Source organism: Lissotriton helveticus, chromosome 2_1 (genome assembly GCF_964261635.1).
Source record: "Lissotriton helveticus chromosome 2_1, aLisHel1.1, whole genome shotgun sequence".
In the NCBI taxonomy this organism is placed as follows: Eukaryota; Metazoa; Chordata; class Amphibia; order Caudata; family Salamandridae; genus Lissotriton; species Lissotriton helveticus.
In genome coordinates this window covers 1,681,602,867-1,681,625,703 of record NC_136059.1, presented here as the reverse complement: position 1 = coordinate 1,681,625,703, position 22,837 = coordinate 1,681,602,867, and the positions used below count along the sequence as shown (strand labels likewise).

Genomic DNA, 22,837 nt, shown 5'->3' with positions numbered 1-22,837 from the left:
CCTTTGTCTAACAACTGCCATAACATTGTCCTTCAGGACCAAACGCAATTCATGCGAAGATACTCTGTAGACTTAGGTGAGGGGGTGGTTGGTGAGGGTTTGTCAAATTGTCAGTGCTTTTTAAACTAGACCGTCTAGTTTACCCACTGCACCAATCTCAGATAACCTTAACTTATCTTTTCAAGTGGAGAAGTGTGGCTCAATGGTTAGAGCGGCAGACCTTGATGCAGAACGCTGGCCAGGGACCAGGGTTCGATTCCCGCCTCGGCGGGATCGGGCTTAAATTCCTCTGACCGGATATTCTCGCCTCAGTGCCGAATCTAAGCATGGGCCCCACGCTGCAACTCTGGGCAATAGCTTGCTTAGTCTCCACAACGGCCCCCGATGCACAAGGGATGCCTGGTTTCACCATGGGATGCCCAGGAGTGGACACCTCACAAGGAAAAGCCAGGAGGGGTTCCCTTGTGGTAGGAGTACAAGCGCCGGGATGCCTCCGGGTTACTGTTCGCGCTATACAAATACAACACATTTACATTTTACATTACCTGTATTCAAATCGCAGATTTGGAAATCTAGCCATCAGTGACTCGTAAGACTCCCTCAGCTGATGGACAGTCCGAGACAGTTCTTTTCGTCTTTCCAACAACCTTTCCTCCTTACCATCTATAATTGCAAGAAAGTAAAGTTCAGTTAGTTTGACATACTGTTGTACATTTACTGTTGTTCATTCTGTTTTAAGCCAGAAAGCCTTTTGCTGTGTCCCAATGGTTTCTTCAAAGACCCAAAGGTAAAATCCAAGGTTAATCAAAGTGTCCCTGCAGGAGTGTAGACTAAGAAAGTACTAACTCAAAGAGACTTAACCCTGGAAATAACATTTAAAAAAATCTATCTTTTGTTTTTCTCAATTTACGTTTAGTAAAATGTTAACAATGTGGCTGAAATTGTATTATTACTGAGAAAGGAGTACTCAAATTAAGAGGCTGATTGCACAATTAAAGAAAAGCAATGTTAAAACAAATGTATTAACATCTGAATGTAATGAAGGTAATCAGCCTTACATTTTGCTAGTTAAGAAACAAAAACGAAATTATATGAACTAGTATTCAGCATAAACAAAATTATTGCTTGAAAGATTCAAATAAGCCAGAATTATAACTTGTGTATCTGATACACAAACTGCTTCATTTGTTTATTGACATCCAGAACAATGAATAACTGAAGAAAAATACTAACCTATGTTGATTTATTTTCATGTAACAAAATATAATGAGGCTGACAAACAATCAAATACAGAACAGTGTTCTCAATTTAAGGTTACATAATAAATCATAGCAAAATTTTACAATTCCAAGTGAATGAGTAATTCTGCGATGAGTCATCTTAATGATGAGCCTAATGATATACAGTTACTAGCATACCTTACTAGCAAGGACCGGAAAAAAACAACCCATGTACACATCATGACATTCAGTGGTCCACACTGCCTTAATGCTGTCCAGTTCCTTCCCCCTCAGGAAACAAACACACAATTAAAACAGTCCATTAAGCCTTTTCAGGATAAAGTCTCACCGATGCCTGGTATTCCACGTAACCAGTCGTATTTATCCTTTCAAACCTTGCTAATCACACCCCACTACAGGGTCCAGAGAAGGGATCAAGACATTAGGGTCAGTGCCATGATGAATGCCTATTACTGGTAGAATCAGTAAGAGGCAGAAATATATTTGCATGTTAAAACCTTCAAGATCCTAGAACACTAGTCTGTTTTTACTGTGGCAGGAAAGTTTTTTAATAAAGACTAAATCAAACGTATCAACTATTTTTTGACACAGAAGTCAATCAACACAGGAATATGGGCTGCTTCCTGGAGAAAGGAGAAGTAGAGTCCACAATTCATCAGAGTTCACACACAAAAAAGAAACAGACACACAACCAGCTATAAAGCTTGGAGTGAGCCCACCCTGAATGACTGTATTGTTCCGTAGTAAAGAAACAGGCCAGATGATGACGTATGCGTGGTGAGGGTCTGTTATAGCAAAGCTGTAAGGAACAATAGATCTGAGACAGCTCTGCCTCCTTTACTCACATTAACAGTGGCCTCGCAGTACCCTTTGTGCCTTGTGTGATTTAAGCTAAAACGTTATTATGAAACAACATACTTGGAAAAAGAAAAAAAGTGAACAAAATTACAAGACAGTTGACAACACAGACCTTCATAGTTCAACTTTTTCATTTCCGCTTCCAGTTTCTCTTTGACCTTTTTCACTGCTTCAAATGTTTCATTATCCTTCTTGTAGCCGTTATCCATTTTCTTAACTTCGGCTTGTTTGGTTTTTAACTCTTGTTGAGCATGCTTCAATTTCATTTGAGCCTATGAGAATGACACAGCATAAAGTTTGAAAAACAAATCATCCAACTTGACCCTATTCCAATTTAGGCACATTCCGGATCTGCGCCATGCTAGACCCTTAAATGGGCATTCTTGATTCAGACTGATAGTGTATCCAAAAAATAAAAAAAATTATGAAACTGCCAGTCTGCGACTGCACCCACCCATCGAGGGGCGGAAATGCCTATGATGTCCTTGTGTCCCCCATTACCGCCCCCAAAGTCCTATCGGCTGTGCACTACCTCATATGACACAATTAGTGTGAATCCTGACCTTTTCTTTGGCCTTATCATACGGTGCAGGTACGAAGGAAAAACGTGCCACTCGAATGCATGGGCCACACCTCATTGCAAATGAGAATGCCCCTTGGGATCACAGCAGCGCAATCCAGATTACAAAATGAGCCTTCCAAGCTAATGCAGGTGCTTTCTGTGATAAAAAGATTGTGCCAGGGGTGCAAAAAGCAGGCACAACCCCCTATTTCACAACTCCAGAAACTATATGCAACAGTGATTGTGCTAAGTTAACACGTACTTTGTGCAGCACAAAGTTAAAGATTCCAGGTTGTACATATGTGGGGAAAACAAATTACTGACACACATGTTCCAGCACTCACTATACATTCAAAATTAATTTCTCAACACTGCCTTCTGAGATCTAAGCAAGCTTCCCTGCATACACTAACCCTTGCTTGCCATTCAATAAGAATGAGCCGCCACTTTAAAGGTGAACCCCCTTGTGAGAAGTTGGCCTGATATATGATGCTCACTAGTTCTAGTGATCACCTTGTATCAGTCCAAAAAACCCTTATGGTGATTGGTTGTAAGTCAACCTTATAGACCAGCTATCCTAATGGTAGCATGGACAAAGCAGTCTTAGGCTAAACTCTTTTGGCATGTGAAGCCAGCTGTTTTACCACAATATAACCCCTTGAATACCAGATGAAAGGACACCACACAGGTTGTTATGAAAATAAACAGTATATTTATTAATAACAAACACCTCTGAACTCTTTATGAGGTCAGAGGGCTAACATGACAATCTCTTACGAAATGTAAATGTAGTAGTATACTTGTAAAGCGCACAGCTGCCCCAGCAACGGGGCGTCCCGGCGCTGTATAACTCTGGGGAACCCGTCCTGGCTTTCCCTGTGGGATGGTCCCTTGCTGGGAGTCCCCAAGGTGGAGCCAGGCATCCCCGGAATTGGTGGGGCCGTTGTGGAGATTAGGCAAGCTAATGCCCAGAGTTGCCGAGTGGAACCCCTGATTAGAGTAAGCACCGAAGCGAGAATTATCGAGTCCGCTGACCAAGGTCCACGACCCTGCCGCGTCGGGAATTGAACCCTGGTCCCAGGCTGACTTCTGCTCTCAGGCCTGCCGCCTCTAACCAGTGAGCCACTACTTTTACGAAAAATACTACAAAATTAAATTGCCCTAGGGGCACGACAAACCATATACTAAGTAAGTGGAATGTGAAAGTCGATAATCGGAATGGAGCTGTCCAGAGGCTGTATGATCGATGGGATCACGCTACACTAACTTCAGGTAAGTAATAGGAGGCCCACGGAACGCGTGTGCAGAGTGTGAACTCACACGCGAGATGCGTAACAACGTCTATGGACAGTACAGTTCAAGTTAAAGGTGAGTACGGACGATCCTGACTAGGTAGGACTAAAACGACTGTGGAACTGGACACTAGGACAGTTAAACTACCCGTGAGCACCGAAATGCTCTTGTTACCTCACTCGCGGGCCGCGGGTGCATAGGTGTCAAAGTGCGTCGGGTTCTCGCGTTGAAGTCAATGGAGCCTGAAAGAAAAGATGCTGCAGGCGACCAGGAGGAAGATGTCCGGTGCAATCCAAGGGTGGATTGTTGAAGAAGGAGACCTGAAAGCAGAGGGGACAATGTTCACAGTCACTAGCCAGTGACTGGAGTGGAACCAGGAAGGAACCAGATGTCGTCGTCGGGATCAGTTGAAGAGTGAACGCTTGACTCTGCAGCCACGTGGACCAGGAGGTGTCTTCGACGACCAGGATGGAGGCACGAGCTGTCCCACGCAGGCTCTCGCTGTCGGCGGTGTTGGATCCGGAATCGGCGTCAACAGGCCTTGGCAAAGGCAACCCACGCGGTGAGTGAAGAAAGCGTCTGGTGCGGACTAGGAGAGTCCGGGGTGCCCCTCTTTTGGAAGGGAGCAAGGGCCAGTCTGGAGCAACCAGACCAGCAGTAAAGATTCAAAGGTTCGTCGTCTAGGAGGCCACTAGCCAGCCGGCAAGTGACCAGACAACGCGTCGAGCAGCAAACAAGCAGAAGGGCCCCACGCAGATCTCGTGGATGCTGGAGGGCTGATCTTCGGTGCAGGGGCTGCTCGGGGCTGGGGCTTCTCAATCCCCAAAGCACTTGGTCGAGTTTACCTCGGGAGTCGTGCTGAAAGCGAAGTGCAGTTTCTTCCAAGATGGCCGGTCCCACGTGTCTCGTCGCACCCACGGGTCTCAGCTTTGCTGTAGATGTGAGTTGAGGTCGGAGAGGTCTGGGAATCCGGGTCTCGTCGGGCTCTGACGTCTGGATCCTCGAGGGAAGACGACAAAGGGAAGCCGCTGGACGCTTGATGGTGCCTGCAGTTGCAGGGTGGACACTCCTTGTCCACAAGGGAGATTCTTCAGTCTTCTGTGGAGCAGAACGTCAAAGTCCAGAGTTTCTTCTTGTTGAATAGTTCAGGATAATCTAATTTGGAATGGGACCAGCTCCTACCTTTATTCTCCGAAAGGGGGCTGCACTACTGACTAGGTCCCTCCCCTGGGTGGGACCAGGAAGGGGGGTGGTTACACCCCCTATCCTTTGTCCGGTTTCCCGCCAGAGCTGGGGCAGGGATGCCCCAGCAACTGGTTTGAACCGGTGTATGCACAGGGCACCTTGTGTGCCCCAGGCATGTCTCATTCCTTTCAGGCCTCCCTACCTAAATACAAAAAATCCTGTCTGGGGTGGTGCTAGCACCTCCCAAGGCAGGAAACCCTTTGTCCAGGCCATCCTCGCTGGAAGGACTCCCAGCAGCAGGAGGTCAGACTTGTGTCTGGGGTGGCAGCATCCATTTTGTGATGCTGAGGCTCGAGTTAACTTTAACCGGGGTTCACAGTTACATACATGTCGTGTCCCTCTAGAAGGGTGAAATGCTACCCCAGTCGCCAGAATTGGCGAGGGGGTAGTATTCCAAATCGTATGACACCTTACTCGACATGTTTTGATAATGTTATACCAGAGTTAGCATTTAACCGCGAGGTTGATAATGCACTTAAGAGTATATGGTATAGCGTTATCATGGAACAGCTATTAGGACTTGGTTCCGCAAGCTGCAAACGGGCTCAGCTCATGCCAGAGCACCATCTCACATAATTCCAAGCACTCTGCCTTCAGGATTGATAAGGCCTTCCATAGGAGTGACTGATAGGAATATATGGGTCCATTTTAGGGTTAGATATAGGTATACTATATCTATAGCAAAGGGTGTTTACACCACCTTGCCCCAGCTGTCATGCAGCCAGTTGTGTCAGATTTAGATGGCCAGCCAGGGGTGGCATAATACATGCTTCAGCCCCTGGTAGGCCCTGGGTACACCTAGGCCCTGGGTACAGGGACTGATAAGGTGGCCCAGTACCAATTGGTAAATGCACCTAAAGTACATGGTTGTAAATTTAGAGAGAGAACAGCTAGGCTGTGGGTCTGATTAGCAGGCCCACAGCCAGGGAAAGTCGTAAACCAGTGAAGCAAAAAGCAAAAATCTGGGGTGACCATAGGATTGCAGACCCCACTCTCCTACACCCCTCAGCCGTTTTTAAAATTCCTTCACTTAGCCACCCAACAGTCTTCAAAACAGGACTAGTTAGTTGTAGGTGCCTATGCATGTATTTTAGTGATACGATATACATCTAGCCATTGCAAACCGGTGTAGGACAACTCTAAGCATGCAAACACTGGGTGTACAAGGAGAAGAGATATTCTGGCATCAACTGGGTAGATATTTATGTGAAAGAGGAGCTAAGGACGTACCTCTAACAGTGTAGAAAGAATTCTTATTTAGGACATAGTCTACATATGAATGTCAGAGAGGCCAAGTCAAGTACGTAGCCCCAGGTCATATGAAAAGATTATGATGGATGGAAAAGAGAAATTCATGTGGCTCTTCCAGCCCGGGCGGCTGAGTACTGCTACTCTTTCTCCTTGCTTTTGCAGCTGAAACCCGGAAAGAAAACAGATTAGATTCAGCACACGGTGTACTCTATCTCGGCTCACGTCCCCAATGGAGCAGCCAGTGAAACCGTGTGAATCCACAGCTCCAGAAGCCCAGTACAGTATGGTAGGGGATGACCAAACCTTCAACATCATTGGAACTATGGTCCTTTAATCCTTGGGGAGACAGGGAATCCAAGTAAACGGTAGGGGGGACTCAAAAGCCTCTAATTCTCCAGTCCTCCAACTGTCTGTGCAACTGTGATCATACATTTAACTTACAAGTAAGGATGTCTGAATGGTATGATTATTCACATGTCAGGAGGGGTTGGCCCGTTTCATGCCTCACATAAGATTGCTGTCACCACCCAGGTGATGGTACAGCGTGCCATTACTTCTACCTGTCAAATTCTGATCCCGATACCTTTCAAACCCTATTTATATCTTCTTCCATTCTCCCCCTACTCTCACTCTCTCCATGGCACCTATGTGCCACTGACATTCCCACTCAACTACTGATGAGATGCAGAATGTCAACTATCCACAACAACCATCGAGAAGTATTTTGGGAGAAGATTACATTTACAGGTCTTCAGCCTAAATCTTGTGCTTGCTTTTCCTCTATCCTTTCTTCATCCAGTTCCTTCATGCAACTCTATGGCTGTGTAAAATGATACAACAGCAAGCAATATAACAATTAATGAATAAGTACCTGTTTGGCTTCAGTTTCTGCTTTACTGATGTCATTCTTGCAGGTCATCATCTGCCCAGCAAGTGTTGCTTCTTCTCCGTCTTCATTGGTGGACAGGCCAGCAGAGACAGCGTTGAAGTGTTGTTGAGCGGCAGTCAACGCATCTGCATCTTTCTGACCAGCTTCCTGTATGGAGCTCAAGTTGTCTGTTATTTTCTTTACCTCCTTCTCCTTGGCCACCAAAGTCTTGGAATCCTTGTGGAGAACAAAATGTACTTAACCATCAGAACACTTTTATGAACTAGTAAAATTATCACTACCCTCTAGCTGTCTATTTTATAGTGCACATAGTAAACAAGCATTTGCAATGCAATAGGTCTCACATTTGCGAGAGTTTAAGCTATTTGCATTGTAAATGACAATGCGTTTTATGTTTCTGTTTTGCTAATTAACACATAAATAAAAGGCATTGTCATTTACAATGCCAATAGCTCAAAGTCTTGTAAATGCAAGACCTATTCACAGAAGCAGAAGCCATTGTCCTGGCTGCTCGGAAATGAAAGCATGCATGGCGCGCTGAATGTTGCAGAAAAGCATGTCGTGCCTGCAGTAGGAGAAAGTCATTAAAGAAAATAGTGCTTACAGACTAAAAAAGACGCACAGTGTAACAACCGAAGTAAAAGGGCCAGTCCTCATGGGAGGTTACAAATTAAGACAAGGCGGTACAAAGGAGGGACTAAAAAGCCTATTAAAGAATGAGCAGCCAGCATTTACAAAGGACAATGACACAAGCCAATGACAAATATGGGTTGAGTGTAGGTGCGGCTTCTATTTCTTACTCCCAATCCAGCATGCCGCAGAGCAGCACAAGAGCTGTCAAGGCTTGACCTAAAAAGGACACCTGGTTACTTAGTTCACAAATAAACTGTGAAATTGTATGCAATAATAAAAAATAATAATGACAATAATTCGGTTTAAAATGCTTAACATGCGTTTAGACAGCATATGCAGACTACGTTGGATGCATGGATCAAAACATGAGCACTGATGCTGAAAACCATTTTCAATGAATTATGTGAAACACTTTCCCTTCCCCACAAACTTGCAAACAGAGGCTGAGGTTAAGCAGGAGTACATTGTAAATCGTTTTTCACTCGACAAGCATGAGCACATGAATGTAAACCAACACATTACTCTGGTCGAAAACTATTAAATATTACATGTTGTCCTCGCTGGAGACTTAAGCACCTCATCTTGCACAGGTGACCTTGCTCTTATTAATAAACATATCTTCTGCAGCCTATTTGAGTTTATTACCCCAATTGTTATAGCAACGATACGAAGATTGAGCTGCCTAGTTTGGCACTGTATAATTTATGTATATTCTCAAAAGGTCCAGAAAGGGAAAATTCATTTTATTTCGTATTTTGATAGAAGTACCCAAAAACACATTTTATTAAAGATTAGGGAAGGGATCAAGCTACATGGGAAAGTCAAAAACTTAGATAATGTGTAAAAAAAAATACAACAGTGTCTTGGATTAATTTAGCTTTTCTTTTTATTCCAGGGTTCAGGTTTTTATTGCTGTATGGTGGTGAATCCTGAGCTCTGAAATGAGAGATGAGGCAGAAGGAACATAATGACATCATAAAACGTACTTGGGGTAATTAACCGTGTTGAATGGCATAAATATTAATTCCAAGTAGCATGCAATAAATTAGTGTAATCTCGGAGAGGCCCTGTAGTTGATGTTTTAAAAAAATTCCTGACCGTCTTCTGTTTGTTTTGTGCTTCGCCAGAGTACAGGCGCCAGCCCCGAATGCCTTGTATGCTCTATTCCTCGTTTCCTCCTCTTTGCAATACATTTTTGACAGAGTTTTTTCAATTTAACCTGTGTTTACTTTTAAGGAGCCAGAGGGTTTCCAATAAAACGTACAGCTATAGGTTGTTCCCTAATGAGCAAGCTCAAAGCGCACAGAGATGACTGTTCAGGTGCTCTGCATGCAGTGCTTGCTTCCAGTCTCCTGTGATGTGATGTGCCTGCTCCCCTAGGCTGTGCAGTCACACAGAGCCCAGCCTGTGCCGGTAACCCCTTTACGAGGACATCTGCCAGCACGTGAGCTCTGAAGAATGGAACAGGCAGGAAGCGAAAGGGAGCCATTCATGCTGATGGTTTCCCAGAGAATGTCAGCTGTGCAGCTGCTAGGAAGTCATCGAAAGGCCCAGGAAGAGTGGGGGGCGAACACAGCCCCCGATGGCATCTGCAGTGCCCTACCTCGGAGGCCCCCTGGCTCACATAGGGGCAACAAACTGCGGCACAGGTTGCATGCCTAAACAGGAGATGCTCTGTGCATGGTCAGAAAACAAAGGCCACCAGTTTATCTCACGCACGCGAACAGTGACTTATACACAAATCTCACCCCAAAAGCTCAGTTTAAACTTTGCAAGAACGCTCCTTCATTAAAAACTGTCACAGAACTGTATTTTCCATGTCCCAGTCTGTTGAAGATAATGCGCCTAGCTGATCAGAGGCACCCATTGTGACGCTGCATCATCACTGAAAGAACTGTCCTCTGATTCCTCTCAAGAGGGAGCAAGCATCTTAGCAAGTATAAAAACAAGCGCGCGGAGGGAGTGTGTGAGGCAGAGAGGAGACGCTATGCGTGTGCACATCGCCTGTCCGGGCACGCACATGTTTTGTCTTCCTTCACGTACCAAACCGAAACTGAAAGCTAAATCAAGCGCGTGGTGGGAGCGTGTGAGGCAGAGAGGAAACGCCATGCGCGTGCACATCGCCTGTCCGGGCGCGCACGTTTTGTCCCCTTCGCGCACCAAACCTGAAACTGAAAGCTAAATCAAGCGCGCTGTGGGAGTGTGTCAGGCAGAGAGGAGACGCAATGCGCATGCACATCGTCCTGGCGCGCACATGTTTGGCCCCCTTCGCGCACCAAACCGACAACAATGGTCTCACCAAGGCGAAAAAGCACACGCGCTGCACTCGCTAGGCGAGACCTAAAAACAACAAGCATGTGCAATGCAATAGGCCTCGCAGTTACACAAGTTTAAGCTATTGGCCTTGTCGTTGGATGCCAAGTAATGATTTTAAAATTAGTGAAGCACTGTTTACTGTCGTTCAATCAGGTGGAAAGGGGTTGGGGAAGATGAGAGGGACTGTGTGTACATGTTTCTCCATATAACAGCTTGAACAAAAGTTTATAGCAAGCTAACCTAGCAGGTGGATGAGACTCCGTGCCGAAGCCGCGGGAGGAGATGTAAAACTAAGTTTCGTTGAAACAGGGTGCTGGGGGTGTCAGCAACAGCTCAAGGAGCACCAGGTGTTCACAGAAGGCTCTTTGGCTGTTGCTCTGAGTGGTAGGTGCGGGTCGTGCTGTACCTGCCTGTTCTTTTTACAGGAGACACAATAAAAGTGAAGGAAAAGCGTGAAAGTGCCCAAGTTCAATGTCCAGGCGGCGTAACGAATAGTTTCTTACCTGTCGGTGTAGTTTTGCAGCTTGAAAATCTTTCTGGATTCCCTATGCTGTGCATATTCCGCAATCTGGTGGTTGTGTCCGGAATCGTAGTCTTTTTTCTCTTTTTTTTTTTTGTCGTAGCCCAGGTGGGCGTCGACGTCCCACCATTTGGTATCCTTTCGGTGACGAAGCTACCACCCTTGGGCGCCATCTTCGGATTCTTTTTTCTGTCTCTTTTCCTTGTTTGTCTTTGTAGTGAATCCATGGCTATGTATGTTAATCGTTTTTTCAACGTTAGTGTTTCCACGTATTTTGTAATTGTTCCAACTTGCTTTCTTTTCCATGTTTTTCCACCCTCTATTCCAGCATCATATTTCTGGCGGAGGCGGGTGGGTTCGCTAGTGAATCCAGAAAGATCTTCAAGCTGCAAAACTACACCGACAGGTAAGAAACTATTCGTTTTGCAGCGTGAATCTTTCTGGATTCACTATGCTGTGCATAGATTTTGTAGCGGTTTTAGTTACTTTTGTGGCGGTTGGGTGGAAGATGAGCGTTGGTTGCTAAAAATATGTTGAAGCACTTTTTGTCCCACTTGTGCTTCCTTGTTCATCTGTACATCCACGCAGTAGTGCTTCGTGAAAGTGTGTACTGAAGCCCATGTTGCCGCCAGGCAGATGTCCTGATTGGTGTGTTGGCCAGGAAGGCAATTGTTGCTCCTTTCTTCCTGGTGGAGTGGGCTCGTGCCCCTCCTGTTAGCTCCTGGCCAGCTTGCTTGTGGCAGAACTGAATTGTCTGTGCGATCCATCGGGCTATGGTGTTTTTCGTAACTGGTTTGCCCATGTAACTGTTAGCGAAGGACACGAAGAACTGTTTCGTCTTCCTGTGGACCTTCGTTCTTTCAATGTAGTGCATCACAGCCCTTCTTGCATCTAGGGTGTAGAGCGACCTCTCAGCGCTTGTAGTGGGGTTTTGGAAGAAGCTAGGGATCTGAATACTTTGATTCATGTGGAACCTTGACACCACCTTTGGCATGAAGTGTGGGTCAGTTCTCATCACGACCCTGTCACTGTGTATCTGGATGTAGGGTTCCTGCAGTGTGAGTGCCTGCAGTTCGCTCACCCTTCGTAGTGAGGTGATCGCCACCAGGAAGGCCGTCTTCATTGTCAACATTTGCAGTGATGCTTTGTGGATGGGTTCGAAGGGTGCTTTCATGAGCTCCGTCAGTACCACGTTTAAGTTCCAGGCCGGTGGCGGCATTCTCTTTGGCGGCGCTATTCTTTTAGCCCCTTCCAGGAATCTTTTCACGACTTGAGATGTGAAGAAGCTTCTCCCTGTTTCTCCTCTTGTGTATGCCACAATCGCTGCTAGGTGCACTCTCAGTGAGGATGAGCTTAGCTTTGCCTTGATTAGGTGTGTGAGGTACCTTAGCACCGTGGACTCCTTGGTCAGTCTCCTTTGGAGTTGTTTCTTGCAACACCATTGAGTGAATCTTTTCCACTTTTCCCCATAGCACTTGCGTGTGCTGGGCCTTCTTGCCTCTCGCAGCACCCGCAGGGTGCTCTCTGGTAGTTTCAGGTGTGCAAATTCTAAGTCCTCAGGAGCCAGGCTGAGAGGTTGAGGCTCTCTGGCTCTGGGTGTAGGATTCCTCCGTTTTCCATGGAGAGTAGGTCTCTTCTTTTTGAGAACTTGTGGGGAGGCCCCTGCGCCATCTCCATTATCTGAGAATACCACGTCTGTCTGGCCCATTGTGGTGCCACAAGGATGAGCGTCATGTTGCTCTCATGCATTTGTTGAGCACCCTGGGGATCAGTGGTATCGGGGGAAAAGCGTAGGCAAATGTTTTTGACCAGCTTATCCTTAGGGCATTCCCCTGGGACCGTGCCTCTGGTTGCCTGGATGCAAAGTATTGGCATTTTGCATTCCGGTGTGTTGCAAATAGGTCTATTGTTGGGGTGCCCCACTTCCTGAATAGACTCTCTGTTTCCTGACTGTTGAGTTCCCACTCGTGGGATGCTGAAGTCTGCCTGCTGAGCCAATCCGCTTCCACATTGTCCTTCCCTGGCAGGTGTATGGCTAGCAGGTCTATTTTTAGTGGTATGGCCCATTTCCAGATCTCTTGTGCCAAGTTTGACAGCGGGAACGATTGAGTTCCCCCCTGTTTGTTTATGTAAAACATCGCTGTGGTGTTGTCTGTTTCTATTAGCACCTTCCGGTTGTGTAGGTGTTTCTGAAAGGCCTTGAGGGCTAGCAACACAGTTTTCAGTTCCAGGTAGTTGATGTGCCTGCATCTGTAGGGCTCCACAGACCCCTCACTCTGAGCCTGTTCATGTGTGCGCCCCACCCCTTCTGGGATGCGTCTGTGGTGATGGTCACCGTTGGGTCCGGTGGTGTTAGAGGTTTCCCTTCCGTTATTCTCTCCTTGGTCCACCACCTTATCTCTTCCTGCACCCTGTGCGTTACAACCACTAGATCCTCCCAACTTCCTGTAGCTTGTGACCATTGTTGTTGCAGCCACTCTTGGAGTGGTCTCATTTGTAGGCGTGCATTGGGGACCAGATGGATGCATGATGCCATCATCCCCAAGATCTTGCTCACAGTCCTCACCGTCAGAGATCGCCCCTTCTGGTAGTGACGTTTCTCCCTCAGTAGGCTGAGCGTTCTCTTTTCGCTCGGTAAGACTCTGCATTGTATGGTGTCGATCTGGGCTCCCAGGAAGATCTTCACCTGCTCTGGTTCCATCGAGCTTTTGCCCCAGTGTATGGAGAAACCCAGGTTTGCTAGCGTTCCTGTCACCTGTTCTGCATGCTCTTTGCATGTCCTGTAGCAGTTTGCCTTCACCAGCCAGTCGTCGAGGTAGGGGTACACGTGTATCCCCTTTCTCCTTAGGTGTGCGGCCACTGCCGCAAGGCATTTGGTGAACACCCTTGATGCGGACTTTAGGCCGAAAGCTAGGGTCGTGAATTGGTAGTGATCCTTGTTTACAGTGAACCTTAGCATGTGCTTGTGCTGCTTGTTCATGGGGATGTGCAGGTATGCATCTTTGAGGTCTATGGTAGACAAGAAGTCCCCTGCTTTATCTGAGGAATGACCTCTTGTAGGGACGTCATTTTGAATTTTTGAGTTTTGACGTATTTGTTCAGGAACCGTAGATCCAGGATGGGTCTTAGGCTTTCGTCCACCTTTGGCACTAGGAAGTAGTTTGAGTACACTCCCATGTTCCGTTCTTTGAAGGGGACCCGTTCTATGGCCGCTTTGAGGAGGAGTTCTTGGGCTTCCTCTTGCAGTAGTTGCAGCTCTCTTCCAGAGTGCTGTCTTTTCTTTGGTTTTCTGTTTGGTGGCCTTTTTTCCAACTCTATGCAGTACCCGAACTGCATAATATTGAGTATCCACTTGTCTGTTATTTTTCTCCACTCCTGGAGAAAAAATCTCAATCTTCCTCCTACCGGAGTTGCATGTTCCTTTGTGTCTTGTCCGTGTAGCCCTCTCCTCTTTGTTTTCCCGTGCTCCTCCCCCGGAGGGTGTGGGTGGTAGAGCACCTTCTCTCGTGTGAAGTCATTTAGAGGGGGGCTGTTCGCCGCCTCTTCTTCTCTGGCCCCGTCCATTTCCTCTCGAAAGGACTGGCCCCTGCCTTGGTAGTTCCAGTTTTGCCTCTGCTGCCCCTGGTGGCCTTGGCTGTCACTCTGTTGCCCCTGGTGGAAACTCTTGTGAGAATCTCCTCGCTGGCTTCCACCTCTGCCGTTCGGCCTCCGCGACGGAGTGCCCCTTCTCATCCCTCTGAACTGCAGGGCTCCCATGGACCTTGCCGTCTCGTTGTCCTTCTTCAGTTGGGTGAGCTTATCATCAACTGGGGCTCCGAACAATGTTTCGGCGCTGAAGGGTGTGTTCAGGATGTTGTTCTGGACTTCAGCCTTGAATCCTGAGATCCTGAGCCATGCTTGCCTTCTTTCAGTGATGCCTATAGCCATCAGTCTGCTGGATGTTTCTGCCCCGTCCAAGGCTGTCTTCAGGCATGAGTTGGCGATGCTCTTCCCTTCCTCTACCAGGTGTGCCCCTCTGTCACGGTATTGTTCCGGGAGGTGTTTGAGCAACTGTCCCATCTCCTCCCAGTGCTGGTATTGATGCCTATTCAGGAGGGCGTTGGAATTCGCCATCCGCCAGTGCGTTGCAGCGTTCCTCTCAATCTTCCTGCCCGTTAGGTCCATCCTCCTGCTTTCTTTGTCAGGTGGGGGTCCGGACGTTGTTGGGACGTTTGCCCTTTTCCTGGCCGTTGCAGCGATGATAGAATCCGCTGTGACGGAACCCTTGATGTAAGCTGGGTCTTCTGAGGAGAATTTGTACTTCTTCTCGGTCCTCGGCGTTACAGATCTGCCTGTAGCCGGGTCCTTGAAGGCCTCCTTTCCCTGGGCCGTGATACTCTTGAGCATGGGCAGGAACTGGCTCCTTGTCTGTATGGGGAGCAGTGTCTCGAGCAGGAAGTCTGCTTTTTCCTTCTCCTCTTCCAGCTTAATTCCATAAGCTGTTGCCGCCTTTCTTACCACCTCATTGTATGCCCCAATGTCATCCGGTGGCGAAGGCCTCGAGGGGTATGTTTCTACCGCCTCCTCTGGGTTTTCGGCCTCGATGTCCTGCCATTCCTGGTCTTGGGCCGTCGAGGAACCTGAACCGTAGCTTGACTGCTGTTCCCCGTAATCCCCCTCTGTGTAGTAGAGGTCCTCCTCCTCTTCGTGCTCCGAAGGTTCCGGAGTTTTCGGCGGCTCTTCGATGTCGAACTCTTCGATCTCCTGTACCTCAGCGACGGTCGGTGCCGGCTTCGGGGGAATCTTGTAACTTTTCATTTTTTCGTCGAAGTCCTTCTTTCTCTGAAGGATGTTCTCCATTTCGGCCTCGAGCCTTCTCTTTTTTTCTCTGCATTTCTGCGGCCTGTTCGTCGTCGAGCGTTTCGGCCGCCCTTTTCGGCGTCGTCGTCGAAGCTTTCTTCGGCTCTTTTTCTTTCGACGTCGAAGTCGAAGGCCCTTTTTCGGGGGCTTGCTTCGATGACCTTTGCTTTTCGCTGGTCTTCTGCCTCCGGGAGTCCTTCTCGGAGGATCCGCTGGGCTCTTTTTCGGAGGATGCAGCATCGGTCGTCGATTTGCTCGGCGCCGGTGCTCCTTTCGAGGCTCTGTGCTCTGACTTTCGAGAGTCTGCCTCAGGTTTTCGAGGCCCTGTGGGAGTTTTCGGGGTCGTAGACTCTCCTACCTTATCAGGCGTACTCTTATCGGTCTCAGCGACCGTGAAGTCATCTGGTCCTTCGGCGATGTTGTCCTCATCGTCGGTGGAGAGGCCAAGCTCATAGAGCGTCGGGGCTTGGCCCTTGCCCTGCATCGTGTGGTGAGCCGTCCTCTGTCCTTCTCGAATTCGGAGTGTCTTCGGCTTGAAGACGGAGCAGGCGTTGCAGTCTCTGCTTTCGTGGTCGATTGGCAGGCAGAGGTTGCAGACTGGGTGCTGGTCCTTCTGTGCGAACTTGTGGTGGCAGTTCTTGCAGAATTTAAACGGCGTCTTGTACATCCCTGCGCTTAGGGGGCCCCCTGTGTGCGCATTCCTTCAAGGAGGTCGAAGATTTCGAAGTTCTCTCCTTTCTTCGTCGTCTCCTCACTAAAGGTCCTCTTCTGTCGATGTTCTTAGGTCTTCACCTGTGAATTTCTGCTGTATTTTCTTCTTTCCTCCTCCAAAACTTCTGGAGCTTCACGCGACGATCCAGACCCAACGGCGGAAAAAAGAATCTGAAGATGGCGCCCAAGGGTGGTAGCTTCCGCCGGAAGCACGCTGACGTCACCGAAAGGACACCAAATGGTGGGACGTCGACGCCCACCTGGGCTACGACAAAAAAAAAAAAAAAAAGAGAAAAAAAGACTACGATTCCGGACCCAACCACCGGATTGCGGAATATGCACAGCATAGTGAATCCAGAAAGATTCACGCTGCAAAATGAACCTTTTGTTTGATCTGGAGTCTGGAAGTTATCATAAGCCACCGTTGTTACCATGTTTTTGCGATCAAGGGCTGCCTCAAATATCTTAAACTGAGCCAGTGCAAATCCTACTTTACATGTCACTTATTTACTATATTTGACCTGCCAGACGCTCGCTGTTCTCTAGATAGAGCTTGGCTAAGACAAAGAATAGTAAGACAGAACCGCTCAAGATGTAAGAGCAATAACAGAACCAGATAAAAGCAAATGGTTAAAGTGGCGGAAGGCAATCCCCGGGCCTCTGAGCTCGCGCGCTCTTCGCTCTGGCTTGACAGATAAAAACAAATGGTTAAAGCAGCGAAATGCAATCCCGGGCCTCTGATGTGGAACAGCATTAAAATGCACCTTCCCTGGGATGATTTAAAGCATTATTTTCCATTAAGCCTCTTAGCAGCGGGAGGGAGATAGAGAAACAAACAAAAGCGAAAGCACTTTGTGCTGAAACAACGCGTCCTGTCCGTACACGTGCACAATTTAATGAACATCCCACGGGATATTACCTGCTTCCTCGCACGGAAATACTGGTCTCCCCCAGACTCTCTGCACAGCACTCAAAGACAGAAGTGGTATCAAGGGGCCTAGACGGCTGGGAAGCACTCCATGTCTACGGCTCCGATCTCCACTTCAGCCGCGACACTGTCCGAAACAAGCTGTAAGACGCCGTGATCTTGCGAGCATGCACATTGGCTGTCCAGACGCAAGCTGAAAGGCACGCCGTGCAGGTGCCCATGTGTTGTCTAGGGCCAAGCTGATACAGATGCCGTGAGCGTGCACATCTCTTCTTCGGGCGCGCACATGGTTTATCTCCCTTGCGCACCAAACCAACAACAATAGTCTCACCAAGGCGAAGCAGCGCATGCGCTGCATTCGCCAGGCGAGACCTAAAAAGTGAGTAGGAACATTTTCCATATTCTTTTTTACTGGACATAAAAAGGTGTTTCTGTCCATTATTAAATACTTAATCACAAGGATATTAAGTTGGTAACAGGCACTCCAGAAAAACGATCACAATCATTTTGTGGTAGTTTTTATTTGTGTTCCTCAAGAAGGAAGTCATATGCAGTGTTCCTGTATCGGCAACATATTAAAGGCTCTAAACTGTTGCACTGTGCATCGTTTACACTTGTTGCATAAATATCACATTATTTCCTATGTACGCCTTATTTTAATTATGCATGAACGTAGATGTTCCTAATGGTGTCTTATTTGAAGCATCATATTTGTTTTATTAATGGTTTGTGTACAAGTTACATTATTAGTACAGAACTATGGGTGCCTTTCATGATTTGAAACCTACAAATGTGCCCGTTTTGGGACGTGTGTCAGACTTTTACTTTCTTTTTAACTGTGCAGACTCTGTTAGTCTGCCTAATGAGTTAGGGAAACATCATTTACAACGAAGTCTTTTCCACGCATGACGTTATCAACGATCCACTTACCCCGCAAACGTCTCTTCAACGCGGGTGCCTTCCACGACCGTCTTTACCACGCAAGTTGTATTCCTTTTGGTCGTCCTGCTTGTAAGTTCTGCGTGACGTTGGGGGGGTCTCCCCCCCATTAAAATAAAAATAAAACGAGCAGGCTACATACATTAAAAAAACGCACTACAGTGTCATTAAAAAGTAAAAGAAAAGAGCCGCACCAAAGACGTGGCAGTGTACGTCAAAATTGAAGTCCTTTTTTAGTTTTGGTAGACGTGTTTTCACGCATATTTCCATGGTGGATGGAAGTAAGAGCTGCTGAACGTAACGTTTTTTAAATGCGATGTTAGAACCTGCGTACTAAAAAACTGCGTGGTAAAGCCACTTGCGAAGTAAAATTCGCGTGGTAATGCCATGCGGAGTATTTGTATTTGTGGTAAAGACATATATTCAATGAGTTATACGTGTACTTTTCTGGCCTTACGAACTGAGCCGTCTTGGTCATTCTGCTTGCTGATTTATATTTAGTCTTTCCTTTACATTTGAACTGAGCAGATTTATGCTAAACATCTTGATGAACTATAATTTGATACAGGCTACATTTTCTGGAGGTCTGCCTTATGTTGTTTCCACTGGTAAATGGCACTATTTGATGATAATTATTGCCGATTTCAAATTGACTAACTAATAATCTTTTGCTCTCTGTAATGATTCTTAAATGTGAATAAACCTTTATGGTTTTGACATTGAATTTTGTCCTGCGAAGGTTTTCTTTATTGGATTAGGGCTGTGGCCTATTGAGAATCATATAGACCCGATCCTGCGTCTCAATCCTTTTAATTTATTAGTTAAAAGCATCGAGAGGCAGAACTAAGGTTTCTTGTGGTGGGGGTAGAGGCAAATATCCAAATAAAACATTACTACAGCTAGGAACCTGTCCAGGGTGTATAGAGGATTGCCCACCTTCTATGAAGGTTTATATTAGATAAAAAGATTGTTTAATCAGCTAGCGGACAGAAAAGGCAAAAGCACTATTTATTTACTGGCCCTGGCTAAAATTTGGATTTAGTGTTGCCATCCCCTTCCCAGAAGCGTCCTCACCTGAGAAATGAGGGATTCACACAGCCCTATTGTCTGCAATAAAACCTATAGTAATGGCATTCAGAAATAGCAGAGGCATTAAACATTGACCCTAAGAGAAAATACCCTTGCAATTAAGTATCTGGCAAAATGTATTTCCATAAGCGCTGGCAAATCAAAATTCTTCAAGACATGGGACACTTAATCCCATTACGTGAATGGGCCTCAAAAGGTAATAACATCATCCAGAACGAATTCTACTAAGTGGAACACCGTATACCATACTGCTCTCAGGTGTATTACCCCCTTAACCATCTTAAAGTGTACACAGCACCATCTGTCCCTTCTTCCAAAAAAAAACTACCCCTTAACTCCTGCAGCATTTCCAGATTGCCTACTTTAATCTTCAATGTTGTCTCCCCCCTCTAAACATGCAGCATTATTGCAGTTAAGGTGGGTGTGACAATATTCCCAAACTAATAGGTATGGCTAAGGACAAAGGAAAACTGAGTTGGAGTACACGTATTCTTTAAGGATATCACAGTACTGACTATCAATATATGAGCTGATTTAATGTTATTAGAATGTGCAATGTAATTAATGTAACTATCACACATTGCCTGCTATCTTAAGTTACATAATAAACTTATTGCACAACCTCACCCCCTTTTATAAAAAATTTGTTTTTTTTTAAATAAAGCCCATGGTGCCTCTGAGACCAGGAAGCAAGTCGACTCTGGATGTAGGGATTCCTCACCCTTGTGGAGAATCAAGACCACAAATTAAGGTATGTGTGCATGCATGCATGCTTTTGTGTTTCTCGCCCAAGCACAGGAGGCTGAAACATGCATCCACAACATGGAGTAAAACACAGTTGTACCGGCTCCTAACTTGTTCCAAAATGTGTACAAACCTGGTCAGGCATATGTCCACAGAAATAGACCAGCAAACTCTGCGTAGGATACAATTCTGGCAACAAGGCAACACTACCAAAGGATCAGAATGTGAGGGCCTGTCTCTTTGCAACCTGACAATAGTGTAAACCTCACTTGAGTGCCTCTCCTTCAACAAGCATACACTGCAGGGAAGCAGACCCTAATTTCAACTCTATGCAACTCCATTTTTAGCAAGAAGCAGAGTGTCCTGGCTTTGCATACAGATTAATATATGCATTAGTGAAAGGGACAAGTGAAAGACCAACCTACCCCTGCAGTCTCGAAGACAGAGTTCTGAAACACAAGAGCTAAAAGAAGGACCATACCTGCACCCTTCGAGAAAGGGGTGCATTATAACAGGTCTACTAGCCACCGTGATCACATCCATTTTTGGCTCTGCTGACTTATTTTTCCCTCAATGCAGATGGCAGCCCTCTCTCTCACCTGTCAAAGACTACGGAACTTCGCCTACCTGGTGTAGTTATCACAGCAACGCCCCACTGATGGGGCATTATTCCCCGCTAAGCTTGCTGATATCTCACTCAGTGCAGACAGAAAACTGATCCCTCGGAAAACTAAGACAGCAGATCTACCTCACACCACCTGCACACAGCAGAGCTATACTTCACTGGTAACAGGTACAGCAGAGGTATGCATTGCACCGCTGAGCTACCTGTCTATTTTTATATTGGCCTACCTGTCTTCTGTCTGCCGGTCTACATCTATCACACTCTCTCTGAGCACCTGGGACTTAGAGCCTCAAATCCCAGGTGTGAGTCCTTATTCCACAGAATCATATCTGGTTCTTTTTGCACAAGACCCTTTTTGACATACTCACTCAGTCTTCGTAAATGAGAAGGGAATCAACACCTCTTTAGAACTCAGGGCATATCTCAAAGATCAAAACAGATTCTTATTTTTCACTTGCACACCTGTTAGTATTTTTGCCTAAGGCCAGGAGCAATTATTTACCTCTTCCATGCTTTTCACTAGTTCTTTACGCTTCTTTTCTTCCCCTTTCATATTTTGCTTTTTCAGATCAAGGGCACTCCGAGCTTTTGTGTCTTCTCTCTGGACTTCTGTTAGAGCTTCTTCCAATCCACGGAGTACACCACCAATTTCCTGTGGCAAATAGATGCAAGGAATATTTCATCAGATCTTGAAGGAAAATACATTGATTTACCTAGAAAAATCATTCTATCATTTTATTCAAACAGTTTCACTGGGGAGAAGTCTACCAGTTGTGTACATTTTAATCCAATTAGAAGTGAAAATGGTTCCTCGCACACTGTGCAGTTCAAGAAAGAACACCATTAGTCTTTCTAAATGTAGCTCAGATGTCAACATTCAGGATGCTGTGGCTTGGTTTCTTTTTAAGACAGATGGCACCTGGGTGCCCGGGTCTCTGGACATGGTAGAAACTCTCCCATCCAGGGGTACAAGAAAGAAGGCCTGTGGACCTGAACTTGAAGCCATTGCCCTCATCCCTCCAATATCCCCTAGAGCACAAGAGCAACCCCCTAAAAAAAGAAGGATGGGGTACACTTAGGGTTCCTTCCAACCCCCTGACAATTAGAAGAGCCTTGTACACTGCTGTTGAACGTCAGTAAAAATATAGAGCGCTTCCAGTGGACTCAGATTGCAAATTCCAGTCGAGGGAAAAAAAAAAACATCAGGACAAAAGAACAGAGTGGCAGGGTAGCACAGAATACAGGCCAAGTACCCCCAACTTTTTAAGCTTCGGATCCTTCAACCAACCCCACTACTATTGTGGAGTATACAGGTTTGCTCTGAATGTGGACAGTGGTCCATGCCTTGCTTAGGTCTGGTAAAAGCCATCTGAAGTACCACCAACTTTTGAAGCTCTGGATCCTTCAACCAACCCCATGTACCAGTTTGTGGTGCGTCACTGTCCATGCCTCGCAGAAGTCTGGTAAAAGCAATCTGAAGTGATTCACTTAGTGAACTGAAGGATAAACCCACACTCGGAGGATGTAAGGGGGGAGAATTGACCTCTATTTGCCACACACCCCTCTGCTGAGGCTGTAAGCCTTTTCCACATTTTTGCCCTACCTACCTTAAAATAGTTGGCAAATGACAGAACAAATGCCTTCAGACAATCAGTGCGTAAATAGTAGATTTTTCAAACCGTGCAAGGAATGTGTTGGAAAGCTCACATGGCCAACTCCACAAGTTTTAGAGAAATCTGTATATTTAATGGTGTTATGTGGTTTACTAAATATATTTATAAACTAAAAGTAGGCAAGCAAATCAGAAAAAAAATTGGGATTTTGGTAAAAGGCACAGGCCAGTTCTCCGGGGTCTGTATGGCAATCATTGTATCTTATATTGCTGTTATCCTTGAAAGCACAGGAAGAAATAGCTATTTCAAGCACAATATATTTCAAAATACTTTTATAGGCTTTGGTATACATGGAGTAGCCTGATGAGCAGGCAATGCCTACTCTTGGAGGATGGTGTAGGGGGAGAATTTCAAGTCGAGGCAGCATATATACACCAGTTTATTAAACAGAATGTCCAAACAGTTATTTTTTTAAGCAAAGATTTATATTAAGATTATCGAGGGGGGAAAAAGGAAGTTAAAGGGGTGGGGGGTGAGCGTT

General features: G+C 46.2%; 1 protein-coding gene across 1 annotated transcript in view; it reads right to left on the bottom strand.

The window, feature by feature from the left end:
* Nucleotides 1-22,837, bottom strand: part of SMC2 (structural maintenance of chromosomes 2) — a 297,985-nt gene that overhangs the window by 167,384 nt on the left and 107,764 nt on the right. The window contains exons 9-12 of the mRNA XM_078676628.1: nucleotides 21,186-21,335; nucleotides 7,322-7,555; nucleotides 2,212-2,371; nucleotides 546-663 (exon numbers count right to left, since the gene is read on the bottom strand). Of these exons, the coding sequence (XP_078532754.1) occupies nucleotides 546-663; nucleotides 2,212-2,371; nucleotides 7,322-7,555; nucleotides 21,186-21,335 (662 nt within the window). The remainder of the gene's footprint in view (nucleotides 1-545; nucleotides 664-2,211; nucleotides 2,372-7,321; nucleotides 7,556-21,185; nucleotides 21,336-22,837) is intronic.